The sequence below is a fragment of the Oncorhynchus mykiss genome, chromosome 13 (assembly GCF_057628025.1).
Source record: "Oncorhynchus mykiss isolate SJ-2025 chromosome 13, ASM5762802v1, whole genome shotgun sequence".
NCBI classification, from domain to species: domain Eukaryota; kingdom Metazoa; phylum Chordata; class Actinopteri; order Salmoniformes; family Salmonidae; genus Oncorhynchus; species Oncorhynchus mykiss.
Window position 1 is genome coordinate 59,716,559 of NC_143034.1, and position 11,283 is coordinate 59,727,841.

General features: G+C 41.4%; 2 protein-coding genes across 4 annotated transcripts; one reads left to right on the forward strand and one right to left on the reverse strand.

Annotated features, from left to right (window-relative positions):
- Positions 1-844: 844 nt before the first annotated feature.
- Positions 845-5,757, reverse strand: LOC110486716 (protein crumbs homolog 3). Of its 2 annotated transcripts, none has more exons than XM_021558507.3 (4): positions 5,335-5,757; positions 4,276-4,501; positions 2,119-2,162; positions 845-2,004 (listed from the first exon to the last, which is right to left on the reverse strand). In XM_021558507.3, exons 2-4 carry the CDS (start codon positions 4,373-4,375, stop codon positions 1,795-1,797), a joined length of 354 nt encoding a protein of 117 aa, XP_021414182.1. In that variant the 5' UTR covers positions 4,376-4,501; positions 5,335-5,757; the 3' UTR covers positions 845-1,794. The 2 variants fall into 2 exon arrangements, with proteins under 2 accessions (XP_021414182.1, XP_021414183.1); XM_021558508.3 differs by having other exon boundaries at positions 5,313-5,742.
- Positions 5,758-7,460: 1,703 nt separating this feature from the next.
- On the forward strand, positions 7,461-10,805 carry LOC110486720 (histone chaperone asf1b-B). 2 transcript variants are annotated; one of them, XM_021558517.3, is made up of 4 exons: positions 7,461-8,010; positions 8,804-8,919; positions 9,341-9,517; positions 9,944-10,805. In XM_021558517.3, the coding sequence occupies exons 1-4, from the start codon at positions 7,902-7,904 to the stop codon at positions 10,133-10,135; spliced, it is 594 nt and encodes a 197-aa protein (XP_021414192.1). In that variant the 5' UTR covers positions 7,461-7,901; the 3' UTR covers positions 10,136-10,805. The 2 variants fall into 2 exon arrangements, with proteins under 2 accessions (XP_021414192.1, XP_090053133.1); XM_090197007.1 differs by having other exon boundaries at positions 7,483-8,589.
- The last annotated feature ends 478 nt before the right edge of the window (positions 10,806-11,283 follow it).

Sequence of the window (11,283 nt, forward strand, 5' to 3'; positions counted from 1 at the left end):
GATTTTGAAGCTATGAGCCCAAAATGTCAAAGGTAAAAGCAGATTTACAAACCAGAAAAGGCCAACCACAGTTGGAAACTGGGTTTGTGAGGGAGCATTAACTATAGGCTGAAGACAAACTGCACTGCCCACTATGGGTTCATGCCAATGAGTTAGTAGCAATAAACTGCATTGGAATGCATTCCTAGAACGTAACAACAGGAGAAATGAGACTGACGTATAGTGACCGTTAAAGACTTGGATTCATTGTTTTCAGCAGTCATCACTTCCCAGCTCCTGCAGTCAGTTGCCACTGGCTAATAATTCTGACTGAAGCTATTTTGTCAATCACAGCTTCACCGAAAGCTGACTAGTAAGGTCTGCATGCTGAGCAAGTGCGTTATTTCTCATACACTTCACACTCACCATTTTAGGGATGTCTGATACATGATGTCAGCTTATACGATGCTCTGTCTTAAACTTTTGCCCTCTCGTTAATTCCTCATAGAAGTCTGGTTGTGTTTTCACAAGAGAGAGAGAGAGAAGCAAGTCTTGACATCATCTGATCAAAGTCCAGCACTGATTATGCAAATAAAATCTACTGAGGTGGCCAATTCTAAAAATAACTATTGGTATTTATTTAAAATGTAGGCTGCAAAAGATAAATATGTCACGACATTGTATAACAACTCTACATGATGAGAATTGAACCCCATCATAGGCTTTTCAAAATACAAACAGCGTACTGGTAAGAACACACATAGAAGATATGATCTAATGTAGTATCACATTTCAGCCAATGTTAAATTAATGTAACAATTCTGAAATACTTCAATACAATTATTCAAATGTAAACAATCATTAATTTTGTGCTTAAATATTATTAATAATGACATAATTATTTGTTCTGCACACAGTATCCGCAAACAGAATATCCCACTGGGAGAAATGTTTTCCAGATAATATTAGCTTACCGTGTCATTATCTGTAAAGCTGTATACAGGACTGATACAGGACTGATTCAGTAGTGAGACATGTAATTGAGGTAAGTAATCAGTGAAAAATCTAGACAATGAAATGCTTTTCTGACAATCAATAGTGGTTAAACAAACATTATTGCACGCTATAAATTTAAGTAATCTATAAGGCATTTATACGAACATATACATTACATTCCAATATAATTTTTTACATGTATCAAGGTAGCACAGGTAACAGCAGTCTGCTTACGATTATAGCAGTTAAGACTGTATCCAGCCTTTTTGTAGCTGTTGAGAGAGACAAATTGCCTAGACAGATAACTGAAATACTCAGACTGAAATGTATTTACCAAAGACGAGTATGAGCAGGGACTGAATACTGGTCCTCTTCCATCTAGTGCAGGTGAAGGTTTGTTTCCTCTTCCAGTATGACCATTTGAATGATTGTGTACATGTCTATCCCATTCAAATATTCCAGTGCTATTAAATAACACACCATAGAGAAAGCAGTCAGAGCCCCATGAACCTTAGTTCTAGTTGTTCTAGTTACAGGCTGTGGTATTTGCTGTAGCTATCCCAACGTCTGTGTCCAGGTCCTGTACTAGCACTAGTCCATGTGCTTGCAGTACGTACAGTACACAGTGCCTGGGCCCTCCTCTTCCAGGGCTAGGTGCTGTGTACCTCTTGTCCCATCCTGTATCTGTCAACATTGTGTCATGACCCTCTAATATCTAGGTAATCATCAGCTCTTTAGGTGGAGCTTCTACAGTCATCAGGATTTAGCTGTTGCTTGGATGTACAGGACAGGTGTTGAGAGACTTCTGAGAGACTAGGCTCAGATGAGTCTTTCCTCCTTGGGCAGTTTGAGTGCGTCTGGTGTCTCAACACTGCTGGCCCCCGTCTGCTCCTCAGCACTGGGCCGGTACGTCCCCTCCGTCTGCCTCTTCTTCCTCACCACGCAGAAAAGCCACACTAGCACAGCAGCTGCTATGGCCAGCAGCCCCAGTATAACAGTCGGGGCCACAATAGCTGCAATGTTGGGTTCCTAGATGCAGAACAACACAGGGGTAGTAGTCATTCTCAGAAATAAAGCTCTGGATACTTCTGGTTTAAGTTCCTCTAACAAAAACAGAGACAAAGATAGCAGCAGTTTACTCACTGGGGCAGTTGTGTTAGAGGGTAGACTATTAGTTGTGTTGTCCCCTGTAGAAAAAATGCAATATTACCACTCAGGTCATTGTAATAATTTGCTACAAGAATACAAATAGACCCTCTCTTTGATCAATGTAGCATAACACAATAGAATTGAACAATGTGGAAAAACAGGTCATTTTAAAATTACACACTGTATACCAAGTGCAGGTGATAGAAATTACATGTGTGGTGCTCTGAGGCAACAACCTAATGTCCACACATGACCACATACCAGAACAACATGGACATGTAAAAGCATGTATATGAGTATTGTTTGTATTCTTTTTTAGTTGTATTGTTTGTATATCGTTGTATTTTAAATTTGTGACTGTATCAGTGTTTTGTTACTTTTCTTGTTTTTATGTTTTTTTGTGGACCCCAGGAAGAGTAGCTGCAGCTTCTGTAAAAACTCATGGGGATTATAATAAACAAATAAGCAAATGTTTTAACATATCAAGTTATTTAAATACAGTTAAGAGTAATTTAATTACAGCCTAGGGGGAGGGGGAAACAAAACAGAAAGGTGGAAGTTGATGTCATTTTTAGATTGATAGATTGACAACATAATAGCCTGTTGCAATGCGATGGGATCACTGAGTTCCTCAAGTCCAGTGCTTTTTTCAGGCACTTTCTGTTGCGACTCCCGCCGAAGTTGGCTCCCCTGCCTGTTCGGGCGGTGCTCGGAGGTCGTCGTCACCGGCCTACTAGCCGCCACCGATCCCTTTTTCCCTTTTCTATTAGTTTAGTCTTATGCGTTGCACCTGTTCCTATTTGTGTTTTATTGATTTGCTTTCCTATTTAAGCTTGTGTAGCCCGCCCTTGTTTGTGCGGGATTGTATTACATTCACGTCTCGGTTCGGAGGCGTTATTGTGCTCCGGACCGTTGCTAACCTGTGTTTTGGGTTGGTCTGTGGTTTCCGCCCTGTGTTTTGAGCATGATCATTTTGTGCCGGATTAAAGTGCAATTTTCCGTGAACCGTCTGCTCTCTGCACCTGATTCCTACCTTCCCCTCCTAGTCAGCGGTGACACTTTCTCCATGACAAGCCATGTGATTACTCTGTGACATTCCGCACAGTAACTACTTGAATGTAGGAGAGGGGGGAGGAGAGGACTTGGAATGCGGACTTTGCCCGTGGTCAGTGAAGCTCAGCCCCTGAACAGTTTTACTAGTTGAAGTATTCGGAAAAGCACTATTATATTTTGGTTACCATGTCAGTGCGGTGTCAAAGTGATTATTGACTATTAATTCACAGTGGATGTCTTGCTTAGAAAACTTCAACGCCCATTTAGCGATGTCAAACTTAATTTAATTAATGATTGGTTAATGCAAATAGTAAAATAGTAAACTCCCCCAGGGGCAAAAGTACACCTTGATAACTAAAAACAAGGGCAGGTTGTTTGGGGGAGGGGCACAACTTTTGCTCAAAATGAGACACAGGAAAACTCCCTGTAGCAGTGACAGCCTGATACGTTTATTGTAACAAACTAACTACAGTTGACATTACAGCTTGGAGGTGTCTGCATTGGAGTGCAGCCATTGTTCAGTGTTGTCCCATTACCAGAAAATCAGAAGAGCACTCAGAACGACCACTAAGGGCTGCTTTATCTATTGTTTCTTGCTGGGTAATGTACAGCTATAATGCATTGTGAAAACGTTCTATAAGCACATACAACCCCCTTATAACATCTTACTATCATCTGATAATGATCCTGACTAACAGTTCAGTGGACTGACAAATAGCAGTGTAAAATATAACATAGAAGGGTTCATACGTACTTTATAACAAGTAATAAATCATTACAAATACAAGCAGAGAAATCACATGTCCGCATTAAGAAAAGTGGGTGTACCAGAGCTTTTCATACCAATGGTTCCTACCCAAAGCTCTCACGCATTACGAAATATTTGTACAACCTGTTGGCAAGTTACTGCATGCTTTAGTTTTAATTGAGTAATGCCTAGAATTGTGTGCAACCTGCATTTGTGTTTTTGTGCATATCGTTCCAAGCAGTCGTAAAGTAGATTGTTTGTCTGTGGTCAGAGACAATCCAGTGTGGTGGTGATGGGGTTATTTCACAAGAAGGATGGGGGGGGTTTGTAGAGGTGGTGGCATGACTCACCCACAACCCAGGAAGGATTACTCCCCAAAACCAGGAGTAGGACACTCCCAGCCAGGAGACCAGGCCAGGCCGCGATGTCTGGGAGCAGTGCCATCTCCATTCAAACCAATGGGTTCTAAAGAGGGTAGACCATCAGCAAGGGGACGCCTGGACATCAGGTCGGGGCCATATCATCAGGAGTAGTGCTCAGCAGACAAGCACACCGGTGTCAGTCTCCAGGGCCGCTCTAGAGAGATGAAGGTGATGGTGTTAAAGAAAAAAGAACTGTCCATAAGGAGCCACACTGAGCCCGAGTCTCTATTGAAACCCCAATGTTATTGAGTCTGGTTCATAAAGTGACATAAAATGTAAGAGAAGATGAAATCATAACAGCTTTCTATATTTCATTCTGCATAGAATCATTGTAAGTCCCAGGAGAAACAATTATCCTATACCATGACAATACAATAGAACATAATGAATCAAGTTATTATAAACATTTCCGACTGTCAGAAACTGTCCAACCGGAAATTGATAGGGCTGCAGGTAGTCTAGGGGTTAAGAGCGTTGTGCCAGTAACTGAAAGGTGGCTGGTTAGAATCTCTGAGCCGACTAGATAAAACAATCTGACGATGTTCCCTTAAGCAAGGCACTTAACCCTGATGGCTCCTGGAAGTCGCTCTGGATAAGAGCATCTGCTAAATGACTAAAATGTACATTTGACCATAGACGCAAAATTACAATTGTGATTAATTCAGCACCATGTCAAAACGTGAACAACTGCACCTGTTCAGGGAGGTGGGGAGGGAGTGTGGGAGGGCATTGAGATAACAAATGACAATTCATAAATCATATTCTTAGTAAATGTTGTGAAAGTAGCATCCTATCGAAATAAAAGTAAAGTCTTATTAAAGTATTGTAAAGTATACGATTTATAGTGCCCCATAATTAATTTCCAATACTTCCAAGCCATTTTATGTAAAGAGAAACTGCACTCCTGCTCCACAACAAATTAGTCGATCTAATAATACAAGTATATCATTTTATTATAGACAGACCTGTACAGATCATTTTACACACCGTTTCACCGAATAAAGTTGATATCTGTTTTAGGCAACGGGGATCAATCCAACTCCTTGCGGGAAAAAAAACAACGTCTCGCTTCCGCCGCCTCACCTAAACGAGTGAGTTGGTGAACCGAAACTGGATCATATGTCAGGACGTGTTTATGATTAAACCTTTCCCAACAACGTCTGAAAAAATAATCTGTAAACTAAATCCGATCGCAAAGCCGTTCTACTGGCTGAATGGGTTTATTTTGATATATATCACCGTAGACTACCTGTATAGATTTAACTATGTAAAACCGTTTTTTAAATTCCCTCTTCACGTCGCCCCTATGGTCACATGGTTCACTTCAGTCTCGTGTTACAGTACCTGAGCCCAGTGTCAACCTGTGGCACAGGAGACAGATACCCTTTGTATGATGAGGCACCAGACTAGTGGACAAAAATCCACCTGCGCAATGGAGCCTACTTCCTCCCATTGCTCATGCTCTCTCACTCATTATGGATCCTTTACTATTAGAGTTCTATGGGGCCCTTTCTCAAGTTCTACACTGTTCTATTGATGTATGTCTGAAGCCTTGAAAGTGTTCATCTACCTTTTTTCCATCTGCAAAAGAAAGATAAAAGGCTGTGGAACATGTTCAGGCCCAATGAGTAAACACTGAACAGTTTGAGGAAATATGGGCTGCATTTTTTTTTATCCTGTATTTTAAGGGACACATGTTTCATGTGAGTGCATGGTGAGAATTTGTTTGCCGTTTTAGGACCTCTAGTGGAGAGCAATTATATTTTTCTAGCTGACCCTATCCTCAAAGCAAGATAAAAAGAATCCTGAAATACCATAAGCACAGCTAATCATGGTCCCTTAATCCTTGCCTAATCGCAGTTTCATCTAGGCCTATGCCAGAATGTGACTGAAGACTGGCATAGAAAACACAATCTGATCCATGTATGATTCTATTTCCATGTTTGTATTTGGTGTGGTTGATTGTCAACCCATAACCACCCCAATATTGTATGTTATGTAGGCCTACATTCTGCAGTCTGCAAAAAGCACTGATTAGTCACATCATTATGTGTGCAGAAAGTATCTCTGCCACATAGGTCCTTCGGTTAATGGTGTCCCATGTATTGACGCACACAACATAAACTTGAAGTATGCATCATCAATTGCTAGAGCCCTACACATATACACAAATCCACTGAAACACACACAAATGTGGTGTAGACATTACGGGACCAAAAATGAAATAGTCTTGGGACTTTCCTCTTCACTCCAGACTGGAATGTAGACATGTTTCCATCTAAAAGAGGGGCTGAATTTGGTAGAGTGGTTGTGTTTGTTTGCTTTGGCCAAAGCAGTGGGGTAGCACTGCTTTGGTGTCGGGGGGCTAGGGTCAGTTTGTTATCTCTAGAGTACTTCTCCTGTCTTATCCGGTGTCCTGTGTGAATTTAAGTATGCTCTCTCTAATTCTCTCTTTCTCTTTCTAGGAGGACCTGAGCCCTAGGACCATGCCTCAGGACTACCTGGCATGATGACTCCTTGCTGTCCCCAGTCCATCTGGCCGTGCTGCTATGGAACCCTGACCCTGTTCACCGGACGTGCTACCTGTCCCAGACCTGCTGTTTTCAACTCTCTAGAGACAGCAGGAGCGGTAGAGATACTCTTAATGATCGGCTATGAAAAGCCAACTGACATTTACTTCTGAGGTGCTGACTTGCTGCACCCTCGACAACTACTGTGATTATTATAATTTTACCATGCTGGTCATTTATGAACATTTGAACATCTTGGCCATGTTCTATTATAATCTCCAATCGGCACAGCCAGAAGAGGACTGGACACCCCTTATAGCCTGGTTCCTCTCTAGGTTTCTTCCTAGGTTTTGGCCTTTCTGGGGAGTTTTTCCTAGCCACCATACAGCACTTTGAGATATTAGCTGATGTAAGAAGGGCTATATAAATACATTTGATTTGGGTACATGGGGGAGTAGGGTCGAGTCATTTGAATTTCTACCTGAAACGTTTTGTAATTGCACGCGGCTTGTGGCGTTGTTCGAGCACTACGTGCTTGTTGCTTGCCAATCCTAGCTTTACTGTTGTTCTACCCAGCGAATCATCGTTTAGAACAGAAAAACCACCCGCCCCATTTCCTTCCGACATTTTGGTGGCTTTGTGAAATTTACTGGCGGGTGGTTTTTGAAATAGTTGTTTTGAACAAAACTAGTCAGAGGAATATTCCAGATAACAGTAAATACAAAAAAATGTATGGCACTTTCTTTAAAAAATACAATTTCTGTTGAAATGATTGGCTCATATAGCAGACTAGCATAGCAATAAGATATATATCTACCTAGTAATTTCAAAATTACACTAAAGCGTAGCTGTCAACCTGTAAAATCAGATGCATTTTTAAATGCAAAAAACGAATTTCTTCAGTGATAGAATGTATCTTTGTGTACGCTGCGTGAGAACATTGCTTGCTATTTGCTACATTGTTGAGGCCTGAAACCTTCCCCGGGAAAATTTGCTAACCACTCTCAGCCAGGGTGTCTGTCACTCGCAGCAGGAGCCGCAATAATGGCGAAGGTTCAAGTACTAAATGTCGCTGTCCTCGATAACCCGAGTCGATTCGGAAACCCATTTCAATTCGAAATAACATTTGAGTGCATGGAAGACCTGCCAGAAGGTAAGTGTTGTGCTCACCTGTCGAATAATTACTTTGTTTATTCTCATATAACGATTTATGGCTAGCTTGCTAACGTTAGCTCGCTAGCTAAATCTCAAGACGATGTGGGGCTAGTTTGCTAAATCTGACGATTTGGGACTAGTTTGCTAACGTTACCTCGCTAGCTAAATTGTCCGTTTGAACATGAAGTAGCTAGCCTAGTTGAGAATCTCGCTAGTTAGCTCTGAGATTATCAACTAGGCTAGCTACTTCATGTTCAAACTGGCAATTTAGTTAGCGAGCTAACGTTAGCAAACTTCCCATAAATCGTCAGATGAGAATTAACAAAGTAATTATTCGACAGGTGGCAAACAATGGTTAATTAATCACTTATGTCTACTGAACAGAGGTGTCTCGTTTTTTAAAAAGTGTGTGTAAATAAAACGCATTGTATACTTTGTGATATTGCTTAGCTACACGATGGCGTTAGTTGATATTGCTAGTTAGTTGGCTACTTTGCCTATAGCTGGCTAGTTTAGCCAGAATGGTGTCCAACTTTTGTTTGTATTTTGTTGGCTGCGGCGGGGAATTCTGACGGAGGTAACTAACGTTAACTTCTAGAACACGCATTGACATGTCCACTTGCCTTTCGCGTTATCTACTCAAACAATCAAATAATTTCACAGGTGTCATTGATAACATCATTCTGACCAGAGCAGTCTTCACAGTCCAGCAATTTCCTTGCTTTCCCAAAATTTCGAACTGAGTTTGTGGGTCCGGAAGACTTTGATTTGATACTTTTTTTGTGTTGCAGATCTTGAGTGGAAGATCATATATGTGGGTTCAGCAGAGAGTGAAGAGTATGACCAGACCCTTGACTCTGTTCTGGTTGGCCCAGTACCAGCCGGGAGGCACATGTTTGTGTTCCAGGTGAGTTGTTTTTTTTTATCTATAGATGGCAGTAACTAACAATGTTATTTCAGCAGTAGTCTGGCTGCAGCTTTCCTTGCCCCTCTTCACTTCTCTCTCTCCCAGTGGACCTGCTCTGACTTGGGGCCAAGGCCAGGCCACTGGTACTTTTAAGATATAACAATGGCCAACTGTGAACATGGGTTAACACCTTCACAAAGCAACTGATTTGATGATGCAGTGGTTGTTGATTCTGTCCTTAGTGACAGCGCTAGCGATGGAAACCTTTCCCAAACAATAACACTGAGCTTATAACATAATCACTAGCAACACTGGTGCTGTATTGGAGAAATCAGATATAGAAACTACACCCTCCCCCTTACCCCTCTCTTCTCCTGCCTTCCTCCTTGCACCTCATCTACTGTATGTTATCCTTCAACAGGCGGATGCCCCAAACACGGGTCTGATTCCAGAAAGTGATGCTGTCGGCGTAACTGTGGCGCTAATCACCTGTACATACCGCGGACAGGAGTTCATTCGTATCGGGTACTACGTCAACAACGAGTACACCGACCCAGAGCTGCGGGAAAACCCACCCATAAAACCTGACTATGGACAGGTAAAGGAGGAAACTCAATGGGTGTGCTTGACTGTGTTTCCTTCCAGGAAGATGTTCAAGTTTTATTAGTCGTATGCCCTTGTTCACTACCATTCACAGATCTGACAGGGCTGTTACATTAATATTGAGTAAACTAGGTGGAGCTATTGCTTACACCTACCAATTTCTATCAGATCTCTTAAGGCAATGAATGATGGCAGAGGAGAGGGGACAACTTTTTGGAACAAAATTAAACCTTTGCGTTGTGGAAGTGCGAAATATCCATTAATACATTGGTCTTAAAGTGCAAACTCTGCTCACTCATCAGGGGCACGTGTGCCACAGTACTGCTCAGGCTTTAGTATAATGTAAAAATGGAACATGTCTTCTGGCAAATATAAGTACATCTACTGAATAATTTCCCTCTTGATGCTGTTTGTCTTCCAGCTCCAGAGAAATATTTTGGCTTCAAACCCACGTGTAACAAGATTCCATATCAACTGGGAAGGGTGTGCAGAAAGGATGGAAGACTCAGAGAATGTGGATCCTGCCCCCAACTCTATGCTGCCCCCATCTTGCCTCCCGGGCAAGGCCCCACCCATAGGGTTGCTACCTGACAACTCTATGGACTGCTTGTAGAGGGAAACATACATATACACATAATCTTCGATCAACCCAAGCACTATAAGCAGAAGAATGGACATGGACATTCTGACTTGGATGTACAGCCAGCTTTGCCTTACAGCTGCCTTTATTTCCCAGAAACTGTCAACAACACACTCCCACCTTGGACTACAGTGTCTTGCAACCAAGACAATCTTTCTGGAGTAATCTTTATTATCTATTGGAAGTTTTGCACTTTCGTGTATATAACATGGTGAAAAAAAGTTGTAAAACTAATTAATCCCTTCATTTTTAATACTATCAACAGGGCAACAGCTGAAGTATCCTAGTTTCCATAGATGGTTAGCAGCTAATTGGCAGAAATACTGATTCACACCAACTAGTCAGCTGTTAATTATGTGATGTAAATACCAACAGAGGATTATGACACTAGTGAAGCAAAATGGAGGAAGAAATGACTCAAGTTGCAGGAAGGAAAATAATGGTGGTATTTGTTTTGTACTTTCTGAGCCATTGTGTTTCAGTGGTAATGGTCCTTATAGCATTTGAGTTACACTTTCCCTGTTGGTGTTTTGGGAGACTTTTGGATGGGTGGGGGTGGGTGGGGTGCTAATAATGGTATGTACATATGTTTATTTTCCTGTGTGCCATTTTTTTTTGAAATAAATATCTTTTTGTTTTGTAACGTGTGTGATTGTCCCTGACAAGCTTTGAGACATGATGAAAATGGCAGATGTTGGAACTCTAGGAGAATCACCTTTTTTCAACTTTGAAAATAATGAGTGGGGCTTCCTCGACTTTTTGTTACATTCATATATATCTGTAGTGAAGTATGCTCACCTGTAGTGCACATTTTGAAATTGGTAGCCTGGCTTGCTTGTTGCCATGCAATTTGAATTACAGCTGTGTTCAAGACAAAATTGTGAAAATGTTAACATTAACAAATCTCCCCTTTTCACTGAATCATGTTCTCTTGTCATTGACTTCAGAGTTCACTGAATGTAATTGTAATCCTTTAGTGAACGGTTTGCTGAAAAAACATGCATGTATGGACGTTTGCAATTATGGTCAGCTATGAAATGTATGGCTGTTATTTTCTGCATAGGAGATAATGGCAAAAGCGGTATGTGAATGTGGGCTGTCTGGTGGTAAAATCTGATATC

Bases quoted from the DNA above. Each gene is read 5' to 3' on its own strand.
- LOC110486716 (XM_021558507.3), bottom strand. From the start codon at position 4,375: ATGGAGATGGCACTGCTCCCAGACATCGCGGCCTGGCCTGGTCTCCTG. The intron at 2,163-4,275 runs GTGAGTCATGCC...TTTTTTCTACAG, and splicing joins TAATCCTTCCTGGGTTGTGG to GGGACAACACAACTAATAGT. The intron at 2,005-2,118 runs GTGAGTAAACTG...TTCTGCATCTAG, and splicing joins CCTCTAACACAACTGCCCCA to GAACCCAACATTGCAGCTAT.
- LOC110486720 (XM_021558517.3), top strand. From the start codon at position 7,902: ATGGCGAAGGTTCAAGTACTAAATGTCGCTGTCCTCGATAACCCGAGT. The intron at 8,011-8,803 runs GTAAGTGTTGTG...TTTGTGTTGCAG, and splicing joins CATGGAAGACCTGCCAGAAG to ATCTTGAGTGGAAGATCATA. The intron at 9,518-9,943 runs GTAAAGGAGGAA...TTTGTCTTCCAG, and splicing joins TAAAACCTGACTATGGACAG to CTCCAGAGAAATATTTTGGC.